The sequence below is a fragment of the Siphateles boraxobius genome, unplaced genomic scaffold, assembly GCF_051911475.1.
Source record: "Siphateles boraxobius isolate OS27281-9 unplaced genomic scaffold, OSU_SipBor_1 12, whole genome shotgun sequence".
Lineage (NCBI taxonomy): Eukaryota > Metazoa > Chordata > Actinopteri > Cypriniformes > Leuciscidae > Siphateles > Siphateles boraxobius.
The window spans coordinates 16565306-16592026 of NW_027508722.1; the positions used below are offsets into that span (position 1 = coordinate 16565306).

Below are 26721 nucleotides of genomic sequence, written 5' to 3' on the forward strand. Positions count from 1 at the left end.
TTAAGTATTATCAACTGGCCATAATTTTAAAATCGGAACCATTGCTTTATAAGTAATTAGCAAGATTTTAAAATGTGTACCATGTTTAATAGGATGCCAATGCAGTGTTGACAGAACCGGGCTAATATGCTTCCTGGTTCTAGTAAGAACTCTAACTGCTGCGTTTTGGACCCTCTGGAATTTTTTTATTAAGCGTACAGGGCAACCAGCCAGTAGGGCATTACAATAATCTAGCCTTGAGGTCATGAACGCATGAACATACTGCTCAGCATTTGTCATTGAGAGCATATGTTGTAGTTTAGATATATTTATAAGATGGAAGAATGTGGTTTTACAGATGCTAGAAAGGTGGCTTTCAAATGCAAGATTGGTATCAAAGAGCAAACCCAGGTTCCTAACTGACAACGAAGACTTGACAGAACATCCATCAAGTGTTGACAGTATTCTAGGTTATTAAGTACAGAGGTTTTGGTCCAATAATTAGAATCTCGTTTTTTTCAGAATTAAGTAGAAGGGAAATTACTAGTCGTCCAATTTTTTATAACAGCATTCCGTTAATTTTGTGAATTGGTATGTTTTCATCGGGACGCAAAGAAATATAGAGCTGAGTATCATCAGCATATCAATGAAAACTAATGCCATATGCTTCCTAATGATATCTCCCAAGGGTAGCATGTACAGGGTGAAAAGCAACAGTCCTCGTACTAAGCCTTGCGGTACACCATACTGAACTTGTGATCGATATGGCACCTCTTCGTTTACTGCAACAAACTGATAACAGTCAGATAAGTATGATTTGAGTGTGACTATTTATATTATAAATGTATAGTGACTATTACATATTACTATTGTCCCCGTTTTTTAAATTCATAGTCATAGATAAAAACAAATGAGGTTTCAGTGCTAGGAGGAAATGTCCCCAGTTTTAGAAATGCGGTCACTTTTGGTGACACTAAGAATGCAAAGTGAACTAGTCTAGCGTATAGTAGCTACGTTTCGGGCAGCGTTCAGGGGCAAATGTCCAGCTAAAAGACTGCTGAGGGTAGAAAGGACAATTAGCCCTGTTGTCATTGCAATGAAGTTTTGCAACTTAGGTGTGTTGATTTCTTTGCTCTCTCTCTCCCCTGAATGAAGCGTGTTTATGATTTCTGTGATGAACTGTTAAGTGAGAGCAGGGACTTGGGCGGCTCTGCATGCCGTCACGTACTCCAGACGGAGCTGCTTAACTGCGGTCTGGAGCAGCCCAGCGAAATGCCCTGGCCCTGGAGCTCTGCTCGACACAGAGAAGGGCTGGGCTGAGGGGAGGGGAAAACCAGCTCTGCTTAGATGGTTAAGGCAGTGTGTAGGCAGAGTCTCTGAGCCCTGGAAGAGCCTATAATGAAAGCAGTTTACCACTTTGATTCTCTGATTTAATAGAGCCAGATCTGTGCTGTGGTGGCAGTCTCTGTCTTTGAAAACAGCGAGTTTAAATGTTTATAAAGTCAACATGAAACCAAAAATGATAGTGTTTACTTTAATTTACTACTTCGTTGGTCATATATTGTAGCCTACATCAGGGTGCATGCATTTTTTTTAAAGAAAAAAAATCTCTAAAAATCTTTTATAATTTGTCATAATCTTTCATTAAATGCTATTAAATTGCCTTGTCTCTGAAATTACATTCGTTTTTGGTTAAAAGAACCAACTTTTTGATGCCAAGGACCACCAAATAGGAAAATCCCCTTGTTAGACACGACTTCCCAAAATATAAAGGCAGCTATTTATTTTCATGTGCTGTAATTTACAGCACTGGAAATAATAAAATAATAATAAAAAAATTAAAATAAAATCATGCAAAATTAGCAGTTTCTCTGTATTTGCTATTTAGATGTATGTGTTTTAGTAAAATTAAGATGTTTGGTTTATTCTATAAACTTGTGACAACATTTCAAGTTAAAAGGAAATTGTCATTTAGAGCATTTATTTTCAGAAAATGACAAGGGATCAAAATGGCAACAACAAAAAAAAGATGCCATGTTTTCAGACCTCGATGGAGTGTGTAGGTTTTCATTTCTTAAAGACACATCATGGCCATATTCCAAGATGACAATGTTAGGATTCACCGGGCTCAAATTGAAAGAATAGTTAGAAGGGAGCATGAAGAATCATTTTGACACATGAATTGGCACCTCTGAGTCCAGAACTTAAATTCATTGAGTCCTTGGGGTGTGCTGGAATAGACTTTACAGAGTGCTGGACTCTTGCATTGTCAAAACAAGATCTTGACCAAAAATGAATGCACATCCTGATAGGAATAACATTTATTTCCATCAAGAGGTGCATTAATTTTGTCAAGATCTTTTATTGACTATATATAAACTAAACGGCATATATATATATATATATATATATATATATATATATATATATATATATATATATACACACACACACATATTTTGCAGAATATTTTGCAGCACACATTTTTTAATGTACATTTATAATAGGCAATAACTGAAAATGTCTAGTCGGGTAAGGGCTTTAGTACCTGAAAATATAAAATAAGTTTAATTTTGGGAAAAAAATTATATCAAGCTTTTCTAATTTACAGTTAATGGTTATATATATATATATATATATATATATATATATATATATATATATAAATTATATATATTAGAAAAGCTCCCTAAAATGTATTACCAATTATAAATGCACATTAAAAAAGTGTAAGTGTGAGATAAGATTTGTTTCCAAAGATAAATTGGCTTTTTATATTGATGTTATACTACAGCCAAAGCAAGTGATTAATGTATCTAATAAATTCAGCCCATTCTATTTCAGGAAATAAAATATAACAGTTTGTAATATTTAAACATAGCCTATAACAATTTTAACCTACTTTGCATTTTCCCCCTTACCTTAAGAGATAATAAATGCATTAACTCGCTTTTTTTTCCAATTTTAATATATTTTATAATTCTAAATAAATATTAATAAAATAAATGGTAAATAAATTATTGCAAGTAGTTCCAGAGCAGCTTTAAAATGACTCTGGTGATGTATGGCAGACTTTTCCAATCAATTCATCCGGTTAAACTCCGCCTCTCCACAATCAACTGCTAGCTCGCATTCATTTCTGTGAGCAACTCGGTCTCAAAAATCCAATCAACAACTGATGGACAGAACCAAGTCCCCGCCCTTCATTTTCTTCTTTATCAAATAGTTCCCAATCATTCCCACAATACGTAAGATCAGTTGTTTCTTTCATCTCATCTCATTTTTCTTTTCTTTTTATATTTTAATACATTATTTTATAATTTAAATGTACAGTTTTTTTCTAAACTTTTCACTGACCCCTTGTACCCCAGTTTAAAACCCCCTGTTTTAAGCTACTGTTGTAGTTAATGCAGCCTTTCTAACACCAAGGACTGGGACTTCAAACTCCATGTCAGAGGGTAAGAAAGACCTTTTTTTGGAAGTAGTGGGTGCCATTTTCATCACCCAGGATCACCCAGGACACATAGGTATTAGGTGATAAGGAAAACCAAGCCTTATTTTTTTAGAAAACAGTTTATTTTATTTTAAAATGTTTTGACACTCAGTATGACAATGTGCTTGCACAGTACTTACAGTGGAGTGGGGTGAGACTCCTATTTGCACATAAAAAAAAAGATCCAAAGTCTTTCTACAGAGAAAGCAAAGGAAAAAGAAACCATAATGACACCCCAACCTTTAAAATCCAAACCAATAAACGGAGCAGTGGGATAGTGCGGAATTCTGCTTGATAAAGGAACAACGGAGCTGCACCGGCGGGACGGAGGACTTGGATCTAGTTGCATCCTTCAAATCCCGTTTTACCAGTCTGGTATATTACACATATTTACACAAGACATTGTGGACCTTGTCTGTGCTAATGGTCTCAAAAACTAACTCTCAATATATTCACATATAAAGCAATATAATACATGTCTTGAAACAGATTTAATGCAGGTTAATTAGGTGGGGTGAGTTAATTAATGGCCAGAGCTTATAGGATGGTAAACCTGATCAATCTATACGTGATGGCCACAAAAATAAGCTACAAACTGCCTGGAGAGCTTCACGTATGCCTTTATGACATGAATAAAAAAAGTTAATGTAAAAACAGTGAAAGACATAGATAAAATATCATTGCTACATAACCTTCCCCCCAGTCGAGAAGAAAAATAAGACCAGGGCAAATGGGGTTAGATCACAGACCTGCACACTTCTATAGACTAAAATCCATAAAAACAATGCTGGGCGACCAATGGCCAGTGAGTCCAAAACGACTAGGTCTGTGGATAGTTGATCTGAGACATACCATAATCCTTAGCGTCTGTCTTTCTCCTACCCTCTTTCCTCGACTACTATCAGCGAGGAATCGGGACTTCGGCGGAGCAGGTAAGCTAATAAAAGCCCTCGGTAACAACTACAGTAATGGTGTGGGGTGGCAAAGGAAAAGGATTTTAAATGGTCCACTTATTCTTTTTTTCCCCCCTCTAGAGTTTAAGATGATCCTCTTCTACAAATTGATGTGACTTGCCTTAGAGATAATTTGAGAAGACAAAGAGATCTTGGAAAGAGTCTGTGTAGCACCCATGAATTGCGTCCTCCGCACTTCATACCGCAGCAGTTTATTTCATCATAAAAACGTCCCCTGTGTGGGACGGCTCAGGCAATGCCCCTTCCCAGAGCAGCATTTACGACATGGTTAGAAGGTCAGTGGAATAAAACAACAGGACTTGCGTTTGAGCCGCCCTGTCCCGACGCACCAAAACTGTTCAAGTCAGGGGTGATCGGTTGGAAAGAGCTGCCAGGAGGTTCCTGGAGTTGCTTCAGGCTAGTAAGTCCAGATCTGTGTCTTCCTTGGGTCTGTACACAGAGCCAAACTTCTGCATGTACTTCTTGATGTACTCCTTGGTCTTGTGTTTGACGTTCTCATTACATTCAAGATCTTCAGGGTTCTTGCAAGACTTCAGTTCCTTGTTCATCACCCCGTGAGTCAGCTGTGAGCAGAGAGACACACAAACACACGTAAAATACTTTATAAACATGACACGCAGCAATCCAATGACATCATCATAAAAGACATCAGTGAGCACATCATTTGCTCACCCTCATGCCATCCCAGATGTCTGACTTTTTCAAATGAACAGAAATTTAAACAAAAATGATCAATTTCTTTTGAGTCCATATAGTAGACAGATCACTCAAAAATATATAAATAAAAAATAACCATAGGCAGAGAGTGGCATAGACTTATCCTTTCCTGCTGCTTCTGAAAGCTGTTAATAACTGATGATCTAGGATCAGTTTCTCCATAATAATAGCATAGCATATTGGCAATCTGGCAAACGATTTAGTGCGTATCGGTGTTTGCGCCATGGAGAACGTCAAAGTTATCTATTTACAATATTTGTGTTTTTGCAGCGTTAAGAAATGTACCCAATCACAGGCATTTCTTGAATGCAATGGTCAATAAGGGGTCTTTAAGTTAGAATCCATTCACAGCTCAAAGCTGGAGTTTTTGTCCAGTGCTGAGTTCTGCACACTCCCAAATCCTCTCATTATAACAAAGTATAGATAGTATGCGAATAAGAGAATCAAAACGAAACTTAATTAGATTGCGTCATCGAAATGAACTAAGATGAGTGACAGCTTTTTAGTGATTATAAAGGGACTGCTCTGCCCGCTTTCAAAGCAATATAAAATCAGTTCAGAATTTGAATACATCTTCATGCTTGACCAGCGGCCACATACACCCAGCAAAGTTTCGGGAGTGCCATCCTCCAAATTCATGAGGAATTCTTATTTTCATGTATAGCAATTTTCATGTTGAGCAATTCTTATTTTTATGTATACATGATTTATCTTATTTCTCACAATAAAAAATAAATTGTCTCATATAATTGGGTGGACCAACCATCAATCTGAGTGGCTCAGTGTCACCCTGGCCCTTGCGTAGCCTCGCCACTGCCTCTGGCATGGTTCGAGTCTGATAATGGTGGCCTTGGGTCCCGGGTAATTTAAAATAAATGTGCTTTTACAGAGTGGAATTCTTTTAAACTATCCCAACCTCGCACACAGAAAACCATTTTATAGCTAAAAGATCCATCAGGAAACGACACAGGTCACTGCATCTTCATGCAGGTTTTTTCTTTTGCATGCAGAAGCGGTTCGGCAGAGCGGAGGTAAATAGTGTTACAGTCAACACAAGCAGATCTGTGATTTATTACGCTATCCATTTGTTTTACTTTATTTTTCCAATCCACTGGTCACAATTAAAAGCTGAAATTCAAAAATCACTTGTGTGCATTGGGCGGGCTATAATATAAAGTAATAATAAATAAGTAAATAAATAAAACTGAACGGAGCAGTTGGCCAAATGAGTCTCCGACCACCTGACTGGTGCATGCGGTGCTGCAGGCTGTGCACACGTCAATGCCGTTTACGTTCAGTTGGGTTTGAAAAAATTGACATTGAGTCGGGTCTGATTTTATTGGGTCTGTCTTGGATCGGGTTTTTCTTTCTTTTTTTTTCTTTTTTCATTTATGCACGCCGGGTTCAGGTAAGAAGTGATTCGTGTACAGATGTTTTGACCCGAGAAGACCTCTACTTCTCGCCTGAGTTTCACAGCATACTTATATATGGACTATATGGCTATATGACTAGGCCTATATGGACTTACATTATGCTTCACAACATGCTGACGTTTCAGTCACATGAATGAATGTGTGACAGTTGGCTGAAAGCAGTGATTTATAGCTTAAAAAGTTGAAAACAAGTATTTCTCCTACACCCCCCTATTGTTTTGCTTCAAAAGACATTGTTACAATTTATCAATTGGGAGGGATACATGACATGGACTCACAGAGATGATTACTTTTTTTTTAAATCTGTTTTTGTTCATCTGAAGAAATCGTTTTTAAAAATCTGAGACGGCATGAGGGCAAGTACATGATTACTATTTTAATTTTTAGGTGGAGTATCCCTTTAAGGGTGTGTAAACTACATATTTTCAAAAGCAATTAGTCGGTAGAGTGGCTGAAAAAGGACACTGTGAATAATAAGAGTATTAGATAAGTTTCCTGTTTAATTTGTTCATGTATTAAATGTTTCATTTATTATATTTCTTTTTACGGTGTAATTTTTAATCAAAATGTCATCTTACGGTGAATCTCTGGTAACACACGCCAGACTTCTCCATTCATTTAGTCCCGCTTTACCCCATTCCTTTATTACAATCAGCTGATGTACAACAACTCATTTATTGAACCATTTTTCACACGGATGAATGTCACAGACGTAAAGTCAACTCTTTTCTTCTGTATTGTTTCACAGTTTTAAAAAGACAAGCCATAAAATAAAAAAGGTGCAAGCCATAGATGTCTATGCTTGCGTAGCGATGCACGTGCTTTAACAGGTCTTATCTATATCTGAGCATTTAAAAAGACAGACATAAATGCTTTTTTGCAAAAAGAATGCTATTTGTCTGTTTTTAAAAAGCATACAGGCACACACATTACCTTTCTAGCAAGATGTTTGAAGTCTTCTGTGTTACTGATACGGCCCAGCTTGCAGTCTGGCTTGCGGTATGGATTAAGGCATTGCACAATAAACTGTGACATCTGAAGAGATAAGTAGGAGAAATTGAAAGGTTAGACGAGTCGGACACACATGAGCTACCGCTATTAATAATTTGGTAAAAAACCCCAGGAGAATCTCAAGCTCACCTCCTTGCGGAAGACTTCTTTGCTTTTTTTGGCCAGCTCACTAGACGTGTCTGCCTCGGCGGTCTTTGTAGAAAACTGGAAAGGGGTCAAACAAAAGCCAACGCATGAAAATAAATACTGTGAATTCTGACAATTTGTTTGGAATATAAAAAACAATGACGGTTTATTTGACATATTACTCATGTAAGTGTATCTAGAGATTGTTTTAACTTTCTTTTCCAAAACATACTCGGGAGAATAAATTCTGCAACGAGCAACATTAAACACTGTAACTCCCAGAGTCCCCTTAGGTATCATATATGACATAAATGAGAAGAATCATGTTGAATCAATGTGTCAATCATTGTCCCCCAAAAAAATCCAAAGGGCAAAGCAGTGCACATCAAACAAAATGCTGACATACTGACAACAAACAACAAAACCCCTTGGTAACAATATCTGTAAAAAGTTTAATAGTTACGATATTTTAAAATCTAAAATGAAAGGACGATTCCTGAAAAGACAAAAGAGATTCTGCAAAGCTCAAGTCCCAAACAAGAAACCACACATAAATGAAAGCAGGTTCAACAGCTGGGTTTGATTAGTATCAAAGAGAGCCAGAGAAAACACCAGCAAAAGCCTGAGAGAGAGAGAGAGAGAGAGAGAGAGAGAGAGAGAGAGAGAGAGAGAGAGAGAGAGAGAGAGAGAGAGAGAGAGAGAGAGAGAGAGAGAGAGAGAGAGAGAGAGAGAGAGAGAGAGAGAGAGAGAGAGAGAGAGAGAGAGAGAGAGAGAGAGAGAGAGAGAGAGAGAGAGAGGCACAGAAAAAAGAGAAAATAAATGCAGAGTGGGTAATGAGGGAGAGAAGACTTTAGTGAATGACAGACCAAGATGGTTGAGACCTTTGAGATGACATGTCTTAAAAACGATGTTTACTGTAACTTGTTTTTTACTTTGTTTCAATTCGGTTTGGCCCAGTCATACCTCTTGTTTATTTTTATCAGATAATGTCTTAAAAGCCAATGCCTTTTAAATGCCTAGGCAAATCTAAGTGCTCTAAGTGTTTTCTTAAAAGATCCAAATAGCTTTTCTCTATTTACATGAGCCGCAGCTGCGAACCATTCCATTCTTGATGACTGGAACAACATCTTCAATTATCCAGAGAGGCAAGGACAGTCTCAGGTCCAACATGCATGTACTTAAGCGAACACTAAAAAAGTACTTAGGTTCTAAGTCGATACTAAATCAATCAAATATAAATTAATAAATAAAAATAAACACCACCAGTATTTTGACAGTATTGGGTACTTAATTTGGTACCAAAACGGTCTGAATGCATGTCTTGGTCAAAATTACCATACCTAGATGTATGTTATGTAAATACAGCCAGTTTGTGTAAAAAGAAAAAAACAGGATGGACAAAAGAATCAAATTTGAATAAAATGAATATGGCTACAATAAGTCAAAAAGCAATACTGACAAGAAAGAAAAAAAACCGAACACCCACTACTCATCTAATTTATTTATTTATTTTCTTATTACTGACATTTTGTTTTAGTAATCTGGATTTTTGTCTTTATTAAGGGTCTTACCTTAAAATCAAATTTAAGACAAATCCATATGAGCTCAAAATAAATAATATCAAATTCTTTTACATTCAGCAAGGACTTCATAGTGAAAAGCAACACAATGAATGGGAGTTTAAAATATTCAAGTCATGTTCTATTCCTTCATACTCATGTAATAAAATAAGGGCTGGGTATCGGTATTTTATTTTTATATCGATACCTTGACGATACTTTTTTCAATACTAATGAAATCTGTTTTAACAAGATTACATTAGCCAACATATATAACCTAAAAAAAACTAAAAAAGGTTTTGTTTATTTAGTTTGTTGACTTTTTACAGACTAATATAGGCTACTGGTGGTTGTAATATATGCCGCGTGCTCAAGCGCAGCACTCACAAAAGAAGCCTAATGGTTATCAATGTGTCTGGAAAAAATAGCAAGGAGACATTTTTGTGTTGGCTGCAAAGATAAAGTTGAAGTTGCGGGCTCGTCATCTCCACAGTATAGTGAACAGGCGAGCGTCTTTAGAGAGAAATGCACATTTTGTTTGGATTATATAATCAGAGAGTATTTGTTTTCGATTTGAATTGGTTTAAACATTTCAAGCTTTCTATATGCCTATTTCTCATGTCTGTGAGGCAAGTAGCCATTTGTGACGCGCTCCAGTTCTTCATGCAGTCAAAGACCGAGCAACTTTCTGTTCTCAAGTTTATTCCGTGCATCATCAGATTCGTTGTATTGCCTGTCTTGGCATCAATTATCTTGTCATAAATATTGATTTTTGCGCTGTTGGCATCTTGCCTGGTGAAATGTAGCCACACTTTTGATCTTTTCCACATCTTTTACATCGATGGGGGTTGGGACGCCTACACACCACAGCCTTGCGTGTGAGCAACGTCTCTGGGCGTTACCGGCGTTAAACTAGTGTTTTTCCTTGATGCCTCGCCACATGCTGCATGCTTATTGGCTCACTGACTATCGAAATTTGGTACCGAACGACAAGACATTTTTTGATACTCGATGGTGTCAAGGCAATTCGGTCCATGCCTAAAAAGTATCGAACTCGATACCCAGCCCTAATTAAAATTGGTTTATGTACCAATATATAAATACATAGGAAATGAAGGTTGACCAGATTTTGCTGATACAATAATAATGTGTTTAAAGAAAGGCAATAAACTGATTATTGTGCCGATACTAGCAAAATCTATATACTGAATGCACTAAAACAACATTCTTAGTCTTTCTGTCTTGTATGCAGGCAAGAGAGCCCACTAAGTTTAAACAAAATGCCAAAAAATTACTGAAAATTATCTCTTTCTCCGCCAGCATTAAAAAAAAAAAAATCCAGCCACCGCCCGCATTTTGGATCATGTTCACAAACATTTCATGCTCCCCAGATTATTTTGTTGTATGAATATCTGAACATGCAATATGATCTTTCAATATAAAAATTTATTTCATATCTTTATAAAGAAAGAATAGACCCTCCGATTTTAAACAAAAAAGCTGTTTTAATCTAGCCTCATGCATTCTTTTTTATTAAAACTTGAATGTGGGCAAGTTCCATAAAAAAAGCAACATTTGAGCAAAAAGCTGAGAAAATCGCGTTTTTGTCAAATACTACATCCAGATCGGACATCGAATGATGATCAAAACATAGATGGAGTAAACCGAGTCCAACACCCCTAACGCTTGCACAGTCCTGTAGCTCGTCCTGGATCGACATTTCATTCACTTTTGATTGATATGCCGTTTGATGTTGATGATCGCGTTATTTTACATATGGATATCATTACATATGATATCGCTTGATTCTGCTTCTTCTTCGTCTGTGTTTTGATTATTATATGCAAATACATATGACAGGCAGGAAGGACATCCTATTATTGCTATCGGACCGAATGCAATGATTGGACACACATTTTTTGGTCCTGAGATTTCCACAGATATATATACATCTTTTAATATTAAGACCACTTCTACTATTGATTGCGATCAGGATGTAAAGTGTGTTTCAACCAGTAGAACAAAAAGTGTTTAGGAAAAACGTAGCCTACTGTACCTTTAAGACATCTTAATGCAACAGACCTCTGGTATTATTAACTTATTTGCATGTGAAATGAGTAACAAATGTCCCAAGTTGCTGATCTAATGTGTAATCATGGACAGGCATCTGTTTATGTATTTATAGAGGTGATGTCAACACTGTAACAATTTCTGAATTACCTGTTTTTTGCTCTTAAGTTTTAGTAGATGATCTGGGTGTTATTAAAGCAGAACATTTACCATATTTCAAACTCAAGATTGATAAAAATCCCAAGATTTTCCCTTTAAAGCATGAGGAATTGTTTAATACCTTTGAAGGATTTTCATCGTATGTGGGCGTCCCTAGGTCCATCTCAGCCTCGTGTTCTAGACTGGCTTCCTCTGTAGTCCCATCCCAGCTGGGAGGATCCCACTGTGTTTGCCTGAAAGAGAGAGAGCACATGAAGCAATGACAATAGGACAATGGAAGACATGGTCTGTTGGTGATGTCCTAACTCATTAAATCAATCCATGCTGATGTCGTCAAGCTTAATTGAATAAAAGGAGGTTTGATTCTTGAAGTTTTAATGATGTACAGGCTGCTTGTTTAATAAGGACCATTCATACCTGGTGATGATGTGGTAGTAATAAATTCTGCCCTCTGGGTCTCGCGCCACTTTCCAGCTGGGAGGCAGGATAATGGTTTTAGGTTTGGGAGGGGAAGGAGGCGGCAGGTCAATGATGCTGTTGGGTACGATCATTTCCTGTGGTGAATCACAGTTCAGGAGAGGTTAGTAAGAATGTTGAGATTCCTGGATCCCTGTTTATAGTCTATAAAATACTAATTACAAGCTGCCTAACAGGACCATGATTATAGACTATGTGACCACATTCATTAATATTTAAGAGTAATAAACATATAGCTTATAGTTCTGTATATAATTTACACGCATCACACTGAATCAAACCCGCATTACAACTTGCTTTAATTCAGAAGACACAAATCTCAAAGTTCCTGTCATTCGGATTTTATTAGCATGTGTCTATAAAATAGTTTTTATTTCATCTTTATGTTTTTATTTATGCTTTTTTTTTCAATAAACAAGAATAGCTTGTTCAAGTCATCTTATTGTGTTACTGGTTATAGAACGCATGTGTGGAAAAAATATTTTTATTTGACTAATCGATTACTCTTTTATGTGTTAAATTAGACAACAAAATGACTAGAAATTCCAATTCTTAGTCCTTACATGTCTTTATGATTACTAAGAAGGAATGCTTAAAAAGACAAAGTAGGAGTAAGAGAGATAAAGAGTTACAGCGCCCTCGTCTGGTGACAGACATGACTTGCATACCTGTTGAACTGTCTGAGATGTGACAATGGTGGTGACGGTGCCTCCCTGCTGCACTACCACACCCTGTTGATGACCCGTGTACACCTGCTGCCCATGCAAGTAGTTGGCAGCTGGGTCAGTGTATGTCTGTACACAACCACAAACAACAGTATGCCATTACATGCTAGTTGTTAAGACTGATTATCCTTAAGTGTTCACTCTTGGAAAAAAAAAAAAACACCACCACTGAGTACATGAGGTAGTTATGCCCTGAGCTGTCATTGGGTGTAGATATTGCAGATGTCAGTTATACTCCTGTGTGACAGCCATTACATTCATATCTCACAGCACTGGTCCCATGAGTGATCATTCCCAATGGACAAAATCAAGTCACACCTATCTTTTTTTTTTCTGAAAAATGGTTGCAAATTCAGTTTCATGCAGACATTAAAATAGAGTCAGTTACCATCTTTCTTTTTTTTTCAGTCCAGCCTAACAAAAGTTGTTTTAAAGATCTTTTACCCTCCCCGTAAGGATATCCTGTCTCTAGCCACTAACATAAACAGTTTGTGGTTCAAAACCAGCATGTTTCCAATTGAAACAAAAGTAAAGACAGATATTTTCAACCATATTGTGGCGTACATCCAGGTAAAATAGATTATCGAAAACAAGAAAATTGTAAGAGGTTTAAGTCGACTAAATGATTAGAAAATTCCGGCAAGAGAAATGTTATTTCACTGTAAGATTATTTTCAAATTAAGCAGAATCTTTACTATAAGATCAATAACATGCATTTAGAAAACAGGTGGGGTCGTGCAAAAACAGTTTTTTCAAACAAAAACTGCCTTTACTTTGATGTAAATGCACAAATTTGTGCAGTGTCATAATGTTTGAATTACGAATCCATACATTCTGACAAACACATTAAAAACTAAAATCCATCACTCTAAATGCTTTAAATCTCTAAGGCTCAAAAAATTAATTTAGGCATTACATTATAATTTACAGTATAAAATAGGATTTTTATTGTGGTATTTGCTAAAGATTACCACTTATTAAATGACAATAATGTTATTAAAGGTCATCTAAATGTAAAATATAGGGGACATAAGCAATAAAGTAAAATAAAATCTGTAATATCTGCCAGTAACCAATTTTGTACAGATATTTTGTTCATCCCTATTTTTTTTTCTTTTGCAAGTAAAATGTTTAATTTGTAAAATGTCTCATTTGCTATCATTTCATGGAATTGCATTGCATCATATTTTGTATTTACAAAAGTACCTCTCTGCTCTCTAGATATCTGCAATGAAAAACTTTTTACCATAGTTGACCACTATGTGAGAATACAGTGAGAATAATGATTAAAAGGGAAGTATTGTTATCCAACCTGTATGACAGGAGTGCTGGTTTGCGGGTAGCCTGCAGGAATGCTATAGATGGTCTGGCAGGGCTGGCCCTGATAGTAAATGGCCGTCTGAGGCTGTGCCGTGGTAGAATACTGCTGGGTGGGCTGCGTCTGCACCGTGACCGCCTGCTGTGTGTGGGGGTCCCAGAGCGTGGTGTAGCCCTGCTGACTCTGGACCTGTGTGTTTGCTGTTTGTGCAGGCACCGACAGAATGGCCACGCTCGGGTCCTGTGCTGGCACGGCAGGCTGGATGAACTGCTGAGTCTGTGTGCCAGAGGAAAGCTCCAGAGAGGCAGAGATATGTGCCAAGCTGGAGACAGGACAGGCCTGGGTGGAGGTGGAAGAAGAGGAGGGTGAAGCTAGACCGAGATCTGATATGATTGGCTGAGTAGGCGTTTGTTCGAAGGGACCAGCAGCTGGGGTGACACAAAGAGGCTCTACAGGGGGTGTGGGCAGAAGCACTTTTCCTGCATTGGGATTGGTGGGATCCACATAGGTCTGGATAGGGTATCCAGGTGGGTAGGCCATGAAGCTCGGACTGGAGGTGTAGGCCAGTGGGTTAAACGCAAGCGTCTGTAATTGCTGCTGCTGTTGTTGTTGTTGTTGCTGTTGTTGTTGTTGCTGCTGCTGTTGTTGTTGTTGCTGTTGTTGTTTCTGAGCCTCACGCTGAGCCATTTCCTGTTCAAAGAGCTTTCGTCGTTCCTCAGTGGACAGCTTGTTACGAGACTCTTTGGTGTGGAGTTTCTTCTTGCTGCTGTTGGCCTGCTCATAACTACAGAAAATAATGCAAAAAGATCTAAGTGCAGGTAACCAGACTTTGAACATCTCTCATGTCTTTTAAGGAATAGTTTGTCCAAAAATGAAAACAACAATATGAGGGTGATTAAATCATTACAGAATTGTATGTACTAGTGCAATGCCCGTGCAAAAAGCCCGTGTTTTTGTGTGTTTTCTAGTAATTGTTGGTTTGGTATGTTTGAGTTGCTGGCCTAAACTCTGAGAAAACGATAACGTTAAGCGCACCAGAATAAAATATAATATTCGGAAGTAAACAGTGTAGCTGACTTACAGATCTGTTAACATCCACAAATGAATAAGTGTGACGATTCAGGGAGAAGCTACACTGAACTCCGAGAAAACGCTACGCTTGAGCAAACAGTTTGTGAATAGGGCAGGCTACTACAAATGATGGCCGTGAATAAAATATAATATTCAGATATTTTTAAACCACTACCCTCTAATGTCATTATGTTTATTTTTAAATCACAACCTTCTAAACATCATCTAAACATCATCTAAACATCTTCAATGTGTGCTTCTTTTACCGAGATATGCGAATAACAGACACACAGACAGACGTTCCTGTTTTTTTTAGATAGAATATGTATTCGTGTCAAAATGACATCTAAACACATTTTCCTATTCTAGTTTGCCTGGAAACGCTTCCAACACCCTTGCGTGTCCCCTGAAAAATAGGTGTCGGTTCTATTTCTAGCATACATGCTTTTTCTGCGACACTCGTGAAAAATAGGCGTCGGTTCTATTTCTAGCATACACGCGTTTTCGGCGAAACGTGCATGTCACGCAGGTAGTGTTCAAGCTGTTAACATGGGAGCCGAAATAAAAACGTACACGCCAGGCAGACAGTGTTTCGCCGTCCTAAAGTAACAGCTGATAGGGATTTGCCATCACGATCGGTAAAAGGATTACTATACTCGTTAAAGCCTGCTATTACTGTCGAATAGGCAGGGCAACTATTTAACATAGCATATTAGGCTGCGTTTACACTTGGCATTAACATGCGATCACCGTGATCCGATCAAGCAGATCAGATCATTAGATAATCAGGACATGGAGCGTTTACATTAATTTTGTTCACATTAAGTAGCCTCTATATCTGGATAACCGATCGGATTTCTGTTTCCTGCATAATATTTAAACTGGGTCTGTGGCATGACACCAGATTAAGAAGATGATAGCAATTAAACAACGTACCAATTGCTTTCACTCACTCACTTTACTTTCCTGTGCAATCTCCAGTCTTAGATCATATAATTGTTTTTGAACGAAGGAATACTTCCAGAGTTGATCATACAAATTTAACTGGGTTGATCATGTTAAACAAGTCACATCGATCATCTGGGTTTAAGGTTATAACGTGCAATGACTATATTGACAGAAATGGGAGATTGATAAACATGCTGAAACAATAAAAGCATTCAACATTTAAAACATTAAAAAAATACGATTCCCATTCTTCTTCTGGCAAAGCAGCGTGCAGCTCTTCATTAAGATCTCATGACTGACTGTGATTGTAGCCTACAGGCGATCGCCTCGTTCAGATAATGTTGCGCAATTAAAATGAAAAATGACACACATAGTATCGTGTAAGTCTAAATAAACTGTTTTAAAGATTGACGTTTATTATAAGGTTCAAATAAGTTTAATTTCTTGTCTAAACTGCGTCTGGACATTATTTTCTGACAGCCACGCGGGGAAACTGGGCGGGCATTTAAATATGACGTCCACCTGTGAATGCAGACCATAGACTGTAAAAAATAGATGCAGACACGATGGCTGGATTGCGTTTACATTACACTGAGATCCGATCACAGTGCGTTCTCGACTACCTCCGAAACTGGACACGCTGATCGGATAAGATCATAGCTGTCAACCCTCCCGTTTTTTCCGGGTTTCTCACGTATTTTAGCTCTTTTCCCGCTGTCTTCCCGTTTTAGTATTTTCCCGTAAAATATCCCGTATTTTTACGCTCTGATTGTGTGAGACGTACAAGCTCGGGCAGATTCGGCTTGAAGTTGTTCATCCTCGGATGCGGCGCCGCAATCGCTGTTACAAAAAAAGCCGTGCACACAGCAAAGCGAAATGTGGTCTTGCGCACCCAACTGGTCATTTTTGCCGCGCGCACCTTCGCGCTCTGCGGACGCGTCGAGTATAAACCATGGTATAAACAAAGCTTAACCCTAACTCCGTGTCAGCGTGCGCTCTGATCTGTAAAGGGGCACAGACCTCTACCAAATCATCTCCTGCAGCAGCCTCCGAACTTCCGAAGCACCACTAACTCCGCCTCCGTTTCCCTCGTAAGCTGATATTAGTATTTAAACATTCTCTATGATAAAAAATGTAACAAATATTTTAATAACACGATTTTGGCGGTTATAGAGTTCTAATGACGGTGTTCAACTATAACCGTCGGTCTCACGGTTACGGTCACACCCCTAACACACACACACACACACACACTGTCTCTCTCTACCTCTCTCTCTCTCTCTCTCTCTCTCACACACACCCACTGTCTCTTTCTCTCTCTCATACACACACCCACACTGTCTCTTTCTCTCTCTCACATATGTAGGCCTATATGTAGTTATAAACTCTTTAGATTGTTAATGATTAGTGCTTTTTTTTTTAAAGTTTGTGGGTAAGAATCGTGTAAAAAAATCCCTTATTTTGGGGATGGATTCCGGGAAATCTCCCTTATTTTCAATGTTCAATGTTGACAGCTATGGATAAGATTCTGATCAGAAGTGTTTACATTTGTCTTTTCAATGTGTATGTGGACAACATCCGGATACAGGTCGCATGTTAATGCCAAGTGTAAACGCATAGTTAACAGCACATTAAACATCACATAGTTAACATATACATGCGAACTTCAGTGCGCATGACACAGTAACGTTAATAGCATTTACTAAAAAATGATGGCCGTGAAAGAGACTGCAAACGCATTGAATATGATATGCATCTTTCACCAAAATTAAATACAATATTAAGAAGTAAACAGCGTAGCTGACTTACAGATTTAGTTGTTTGTTTATGTCAGATGTTTGCAGATGTCAGATGCAAAATGTACATTTTTAAAATGTTTATTTTTAAACCACAACCCTCTCTAATGTCAGAATGTTTATTTTTAAACCACAACTTCAATGTGAACAACTTCTTTTACCGATATATTTGACGATATCTCTTGCATTTCTAATCCAAACAACGTCAAACTCGGCACTGCACTTACTCGTGCCCGTAGCAAGACACCTGTCAAGTTTGAGATCCATCGGACTAACGGTTCGAGAGATATGCATTAACAGACACACAGACAGACGTTCCTGTAATTTATAGATAGATGGAAGTAAAATAATGACAAATGTTTTTGAAACAAAAAAAGCTTGTTGAATTCCACTACTTGAAAGAAATATGCATTCCATTAACCCTGCTTGCATTTTAATGCATTTTATTTTTATGGGCTGAAATTCAACATGGTTGTATATTTAAGCTGTGAATACTTCAATTCAAAACATTTCACACACGGTTTCATTATTAAAAATTCTATAATACATTTTCACCTTTCAGATTTCACTTACAAAATATTCTTTCTGTTTAAAAATACAACCTATAATATACGACAGGCAATTTTCGGTAGAGAAAGCTGCTTACATGTGCAAAACTAACTTAAGACTTAAATGTAAACAGCTTTTATGTTTTTATCAGCTTTTCCATATATAAACTGGTCCTGATAATCATCACAAATACTTAACTCTGGCTCCATTTCTGTAAATCTGTTTTCATGAATGAACGACAGTAGCTGTGTCCCAATATGAAGGTTGCATCCTTCGAAGGCCACGGACTTCGAAGGATGCAGCTAAGCTTGGGCGGTATCCAAATGTTGATACCGTCAAACCTCCTCCCTATTTTACCGGGGTATATGGTATTACCGTGACTAATTAAAAATTATGTGTCTGATCCCTGTTGACGGCATTAAATGTAATTATGAGCCGGAGCCCTATTTAGACTCGACTATTTTTAATACGTGGGCCGTTATAATATGGTGGCGCCAAATAATTGTTTAACCCAGGTGCTGAGGGGGTGGTAGATATAAATACCATTTATAAATGAGCAAAAATGGGACAATTAATAATATTTAATTATTTTAATTATGACAATTGTATTCATTTTATTAATTCATTTAAATTAAATTAACAAGCAACAAGCAAGAAGTGCATTTGTAAATCCGGTGACACGCGTCCATTGATTTTTATTAATACAACTTTTCTGTCAGTGCTGCAAAGATTAAGTTGACGATCGCCATCTCCTAGTGGACGCGCATATATAGAGAGAAATGCAAATCATGGATTACATAATCAGAAGGTATAGGCTGGCCTTTTTCTTTTCGTTTTGAATTGTTTCGTTTAAAGAAATTGACGATTGATATCTCCGTGGTGAACGCGCGTATAGAGAGAAATGCACATCCTGGATTAATCAGAGAGTATGCTGCCTATATTTCTTTTCCTTTTGAATTGTTTCGTTTAAAGAAATTGACAAATCGCCATCTCCATAGTGAACGATAGAGAGAAATGCACATCATGGATTAAATAATCAGAGAGTAGGCTAGCCTATTTCTTTTCGTTTTGAATAGTTTCGTTTAATTTGATGATCGCCATTTCCGTATAGAACGCGCATAGAGAGAAATGCACATCATGGATTAAATAATCAGCGAGTGGCCTATTTCTTTTCGTTTTGAATTGTTTCGTTTAATGAAATTTCAAGCTTTATTTAGATATCTGTCATGTCTGTGAGACATACACTGAGTTTCGGTTAATTTATGATGAGATTTCAATGCAAGTGACCGCGGCGCGCCAGCGCACGATCATGTCATGATTATGTTGTCTGCTATATTTGATTCTTATTTATTATTGGTTGATAAAAAAAAATATTAAAATTATGATACAATTTATACAAAACGAAATTCACTTTAAAGAAAGGCCTTTTACAAAATGAAACTTAATTAAGTGGTCAATGTCTGACTCCCGATGCATCCCATCTTACTCGTGCTGTTCAATTTTCATTATCAACGTAAAAAAAAATAACATTATAATATTTTAACAAATATAAACGAATGCGCTTATTTAATGAACTCGGGGCAAAATGCATCCTCGCAGCACTGAGTGGGTGGTTGTTTCGGAGATGCGACATTAGGTTAGAGGTGTTTCCATCTCTCGCGGTCACCTTTTTTATTGCAACATTTACAAATTGCCTAGTCAGTATTTACCGCCTCTCCCTTCTCTCTCTCTTCCACACTGTCACTTGATGACAACTACATAAGCATTTTTAGGCATTGAATAAATTATATTTATTTATCATATATAAGTGCCGGTAATGACGGTATTGAAACTGATACCGTTGCTATTTTAAGACCCCGCGGTATACGATATTACCGAAATACCGCCCAACCCTAGATGCAGCCTATGCGTCCTTCGAATGATGCACCCACTGAGCTATATAGAATGATTCGTATAGATATAGATAGTCATTCTATATAGATCAGTGGATGCACCATGTAGTCTTCGTAAGATTTCCTAATTGCGCAACCAGGTGTTTCCGATTACCGCTCCTGGTGCCAAGCAACAGTGCGAGAGTACAGCTGCCATCCTGATCAATAATTTGATATAATTGAGTAAACAGCTATGGAGCCAGAATTGGCTATTGTCATTTTTATGTCTTATATTTTACTGAGGGACATGGTGAGGATGTTTCACCCCCGGTCCTCCCGGGTCATGTATTTTCGGCTAAGCCAAGACCAATGGCCAGAGCTGGTTTACTGCGTCCCAATTCAGAGGCTGCGTCCTGACTCCTGAATTGCCGGATTACACTTTAAACTGTTCAAGTATTGGGTGTTAACTTACGTAAATAATGTAATGAAATATGAAAAGAAGACATACATACATATACATATATACATATATATATATACACACACACACAGTGGGGAGAACAAGTATTTGATACACTGCCGATTTTGCAGGTTTTCCCACTTACAAAGCATGTAGAAATCTGTAATTTTTATTATAGGTACTCTTCAACTGTGAGTGACGGAATCTAAAACAAAAATCCAGAAAATCACATTGTATGATTTTTAGAATTCTACAGTTTCATCCCGTTCCCGGATGTCAAATGTTAAATTTTCTTTCGAATTTGAACCACTGAATTTGTGGAAGCGAATTTGTAAAGCGAAATAAAATGGACGGAAAATTGCCTGTCGAATATTTTAGGTTGTATTTTTAAACAGAATTAATATTTTGCAAGTGAAATCTGAAAGGTGAATATGGATTATGGAAGTTTTAATAATGAAAACGTGTGTGAAATGTTTTGAATTGAAATATTCACAGCTTAAATATACAACCATGTTGAATTTCAGCCCATAAAAATACAATGTATTAAAATGCAAGCAGGGTTATAATGCAATGCATATTATTTCAAGTAGTGCAATTCAACAAGCTTTTCTGTTTCAAATACATTTTTCATTATTTTACTTCCATATGTATGCATTTGTTTTATTGTGCCGTAAATCTTACCGGTCATCGTTTCTGCGGCCCCTTTCATAAGCTGAAGGTGGAAGAGGGGAGGTGGAGCCTCGTCGTCTTTTCCTATCTGCACTGCGAAGGGACGATCTCTCTCCATCCCTCTCCCGTTCCCGCTCACGGTCCCAGTCCCGTTCACGCTCCCAGTCTCTGTCCCGATCTCTGTCTCGATCCCGATCCTTCTCTCTTTCCCGCTCTCTCTCTCGACTGCTCGAAGGAGTGCGAGGGGTCATTAGGGCTTCCCGATCACGACTGCGATCTGTTAGAGGAAAATAATGGAATGGATCAAGAGGTCATTACAAAAAAAGTATGAAATGGTTTTAAATTAAACTGGGTAGGATAAGAGCATGATGCGTTCTTGACCTACCATTTGACTCTTTTTCAACCTGGCTCTTCTTTGGTATCCTGTAAACCTCCTGAGAGTGAAATAAAACAGCTTGTTTATTTGTGATCCATCATTATCTAGTCTTCAAGTAACCTATTTCTTTGAAGTGACACAGATACAGTTAAGCCCAAAGCATTCTTAATTTTTTAAGTGTATGCTTACCATATGTGTAAAGCTGAACACATAGCCTTTCAAAGTACACTACATTTCATAAAAAGCTGGTGGTTGACAGGCGCATTACAAACTTTCACATTTGTCCAGTGTCAGTACTATTTCTCTTGTTATGTTATCATTGGTAAAAATGTATTTGTACTCTTAAACTAGAGTTAGAGGAATATCTTAAGGCCTCCGGTTTAGTCTTTCACATTTTTTTTTAACTGTAAAAAACAAAACAATGGCTCAGGCCAGAGTTGCTTCCTTGTAATGTTGTCACGATACTGGAATTTCCAACTTCGATAGATCAAATGAAAAACTTTGATATTCGATACCAAAATGGCTTTAATTTTTTAATGTGGGTCTAATACTAGTTTTCAGGTAAGAAATACAACAGAAATAAAAGGTGCTCTAAGCGATGTCGGGTGACATCACTTCTTGTTGACTAGGGCTGCACAATTAATCGAATTTCTAATTGCGATTACGATCACGGATGCCACGATTAGGTAATCGTTCAAAGCCGCGATTACAAAAGAAAATCCACTCTGCGTGTGTGTGTTTAGAGCATAATTATGTTATGAGAGGCGAATCACGACTACTTCAGAAAACCCAGCACAATATGACATACCAGGCAGTGACGTAAGTGTACGCTGAAATAAAGTCTTTCACCTCAGAAAAACGGACTTTACTGTCCTGTGAGCCGTTATACTGTGCTCGAAGCGCGCACTCTTCAATTGCACGCGCAAATGCGGCGGTGCGTGCTGTGTATCGCTTCACTGTATAAAGTGCAAAAGAAACTACGAGCATGCAACGTCGTTACAGTGTAAATTAGTAAATCACGAAATAAAAGTAAAATACCAATAAATCACGTGTTAGGTGAGAACGATTTGCATGAAGGTATGATTTTCATTCTATTCACCAGGAGCTGTTTCATTAACAGTTCTTGTTAGTATTGTGTATTTACCATGGTAAGTGTCGTTTCCATAACCCCAAAATGCCAATATATTTTCACTTTGTGTTATTTTTTATATTTTTAAATGACTGTGGTGGCTGTATTAACAAAACATTGTATTAACAAAAACTAGTTTGGGACTGCTATTTAATTGCTTTAGTAGTCCTAATGTTTTTCTAGTCTTTACTATGAGTCATTCTTACAATTTATGTGTATGTTAAGTAAAGGGGGACAGTACTTGTGTGTGTTAACAATTTTTGTGTAAACATGTATTATAATAAAATTGTGATAATCGTAATTAATAATCGCAATTACAATTTCAAGGGAATAATCGTCAATTATGATTTTTTGTCATATTCGTGCAGCTCTATTGTTGACGTTTAAAGTATTGTCAAACAAAACGAAGGCTAGCTAGACCCTCCCTCATCCGCGCACTAACCCACCAAACCGCACCCCCAAACCCTTCTTATCGGTTATTGGCTGGAACAGTTTGTTATGTTTCGTGGTGCGGGTAAGCCCAGTTTGTTTTTGATGCCGTATGTGGAGCCCGGGGTGTCTGCAGAGACCGTGTTTTTTTACAGTGTGTTCAGGGGACAGGCAGCTAGCAGATAGTGAGGAGATGTTTGTTGTATGTGACAAAAAATGTTTTGGCCTAAAAAACGCATGACATCGCTTTGAGCACCTTTAAAGTAATCCAATGTTAAATAACACTGGATAGTTTTCATTGTAAAAATTCCATTCTTGAATTCAATAATGCTTAAAATTAAAGTTATTTAAAGTTATTCAGTCAAGAGCAGCGAGTGATTTTCTCTTTGTCTTTTGTTCTTTGATTAACATGACAGACAGCAGCAGGTCAATTAGGCTGCTGTCACTTTAAGAGCTCATGCACAGACCCAATATACTGTTACACAACGTAAGTTCTCTCAACTATTTACGTCACAAAAGTGTATTTACCTGAATATTTGACCATTTAAGCACAATAAACCACGAAAAAGACAATAATTTGGTTCTCGGAAGTGGCTGAGTAAAATGATGTGCAATACAAGCACTATTCAACCGAAACGAATGAGATGAGTGAGTGAGAGGCGGTTGAGTGTGTTAATTTGCCGTCGGAGGGAAGAGATCGAGTGAGAACGCGCAGCTGGTATCGATACTGCAGAGGAGTATTGGAATATATTTAAGATAGTTTCGTACTAATACGTATCAAAATTATTGGACAACTCATTCTTGGGGGGAAAAAAATCAATGCGCGGGTGCGACCTTAGCATACAGCGTAAATGTGGTTAGAAAAATCAAGCTGTGTGCGTACAGTATGCACTTACTATGCTAATAAAATCAAACGCACTGTATGCATACCCTAGGACAGTGGGTCCCAACCCTGTCCTGGTGCCCCCCCCCAACACTGCGCGTTTCTTTGTCTCCCTAATCAAACACACCTGATTCAACTCATTAGCTCATAATCACATGGTTAATGAGTTAATGAGTTGAATCAGGTGTGTGTGATTGGGGAGACAAAGAAAAACGCGCAGTGTTGGGTGGGCGCCAGGACAGTGTTGGGAACCACTGCCCTAAGATACACGTAAAAAAAATTTTTTTTTAAATTGTACTCCCGGCTTTACTAGTATTGGTTTTAGGTTAAACACGCTACCTCAAATGATCTGTCCCACTATACTGTACTTAATTACAGCATTCCTAAAAAATACAGGTATCAGTGAGAACAATAAAGAAACAGTAGTTGCACACAGCCTCCAAAAAAACTATATCTGCTTTTAACAAATCTTAGTCTTGCCTTTAAGTCTTTCCAACTGTCCAGCAGCCGGGCGGCCATGTCACAGATATCAGAAGCCCGAATTTGTGGCTCCTGACTGCGCTCGCTCTCGACGTCAGAAACGCCTTCCTCCTCATCTTGAGAGGGCGTTCCCACTGCAACGCTCTCGGCTGGAACAGCCACAATAGCCAGGGCCGATGCACCAGCAGACTCTGCAGCTACAACAGCCTCTGATGTGTTTTCAGTAGAAACAGTAGCAGAAACAGGTGGAGTGGTCTCCAAAGAGACAGATGGAGATTCTGTAGGTGTGCACTCTATGGCAACAGCTGTAGAATCAGAGGTTACACTCTCCATTATAACTTCTGCTGGTTGCGTGGGTGTGATTTCTGCCATGCTACAACTTTCATTCCCTTCAGAGCTGCACTGTTCAGAAGATGCAGTCTCCACCTGGGTCTCAGTGATAGGAGTTTCCACATTAGCAACTACATCGTTACTAACGTCTTGTGCAGATGTGGTGTCTGTGACTAAAGGGACATCTTCAACGGTCACTGACTCTGTCTGGATCTCTGATGGCTCCTCACTCTTGGTCTCTTGCACCATCTTCTCATCCTCTAGTTGTTCTTCAGGCTTACAGAGGAGTTGTTCTTCAGGTTCTTGCATTACAAGTGTCTCTCCCTCCTCACTGACAATGGCCTCTGGTATTGAAAGGGGGATTTCTACAGTTTCAGGGGGTTCCTCTTTCAATTCGGCCTCAAGTTCAGCTTGACTTTCAGAAGGTGCTTCAATGCTTTCTACTTTCACCTCACTTTCAATTGTGGATTCCAACTGTGAAGCCTCATCCTCCATCTCTTCCTCTTCCTCATCCTCCTCTTCTTTTCCATCTGAAGCTTTACTAGCATCGGACAGTGCACTGTCCAGACTGTTCTCACTGATGATCTTCAACCTACGATAGACAGCTCGCTTGGGAGTGTCCCCGTCCAGCTCAGTGGCCAGCTTGGCCGGTGGACCATCAGGAGTGTTGAGGGGCGTTTGGGCACGGGAGGTGCTCTCACTGGAGTAACCATCCTGTTCGGCCGGTTGGCTGAGTGGTCGGCTTTGAGCCCAGCGCTGGATAAACTGCAGCACTCGGCTCTCCTCCAGCATGTTCTTCGTTGAGATGGGTAGCACTGCCAGAGCCTTCATTATCTAAAAAATTTTGCAACAACAACAAAAAAAACCTTCAAGAGACTGCACTTTAAATTTCTATGTATGACTTTAAAACTATACAGCCTTATTATAATTCAGCAACATTTACTAAAATATCAGGCCACAAGGAATTTCTAGAGTTTGCCAAAGGAACATAGCTTAAATAATTAACTTTTTAAACTTTTACCTCCATCTGTAGTTTAATGTTGTTTACAGAGTTGCTCTTAGCCTCAGAAAGTTCAACCATAAATATCCACAGCAGCGAGAGGCCGTGGTGATCCAAAAACTGCTTCAGGCACAAGGGATTCTGGGTATTCTGCACAGGCATGCAAAAAACTCAGTAAGACCAGATATCAATAATTTTTTTAAATGCTTAACGCCACACCAAAAACATGCAGCAGTATGTCAACACTGCAATGCTGTGCAATCTAATAAATCAAATTCATCTCAATGTGACATTGTTGCAGTTTACCTGGATGAGTTTAAGGCAGGTAAGTCGCTGCTCCATCGTCTCCACTCGCACCATTAGTCTGCAGAGTGCGATCACATCTTTCTCTCCACATAAGCCTTCTCCATTCTCCTGCAGAGCCTCCAGTTCCTCATCCAACTGCAGAACAACTCAACCAGTTTAGACACCAGCAGCGTCACAGGGGAAATCCTGCTTGTTCTCGATCAAACTGTGACCATGGCAAAAGCTCAATTCCAATTTTCAGTAATTTCATTTCATGTACCAGAAGGATGTTTCTATATTATGCCATAAATGAAGAGTGCTAGAGTGCAAACAAGCTAAAAAAAAATCCTTAAAATGCAATTAGCTTGAATGCATGCAGAATACATTAGCCATGATATTTGTAG

General features: G+C 38.3%; 1 protein-coding gene across 1 annotated transcript in view; it reads right to left on the minus strand.

Annotated features, from left to right (window-relative positions):
• Window positions 1-3536: 3536 nt before the first annotated feature.
• The window catches only part of setd2 (SET domain containing 2, histone lysine methyltransferase), a 36400-nt gene continuing 13215 nt past the window's right edge, over window positions 3537-26721 (minus strand). The window contains exons 11-22 of the mRNA XM_077209417.1: window positions 26339-26473; window positions 26054-26182; window positions 24703-25866; window positions 21791-21839; window positions 21418-21682; window positions 14036-14825; window positions 12667-12792; window positions 11939-12075; window positions 11643-11754; window positions 7737-7811; window positions 7530-7631; window positions 3537-5009 (exon numbers count right to left, since the gene is read on the minus strand). Of these exons, the coding sequence (XP_077065532.1) occupies window positions 4839-5009; window positions 7530-7631; window positions 7737-7811; window positions 11643-11754; window positions 11939-12075; window positions 12667-12792; window positions 14036-14825; window positions 21418-21682; window positions 21791-21839; window positions 24703-25866; window positions 26054-26182; window positions 26339-26473 (3255 nt within the window). The 3' untranslated portion in view covers window positions 3537-4838. The remainder of the gene's footprint in view (window positions 5010-7529; window positions 7632-7736; window positions 7812-11642; window positions 11755-11938; window positions 12076-12666; window positions 12793-14035; window positions 14826-21417; window positions 21683-21790; window positions 21840-24702; window positions 25867-26053; window positions 26183-26338; window positions 26474-26721) is intronic.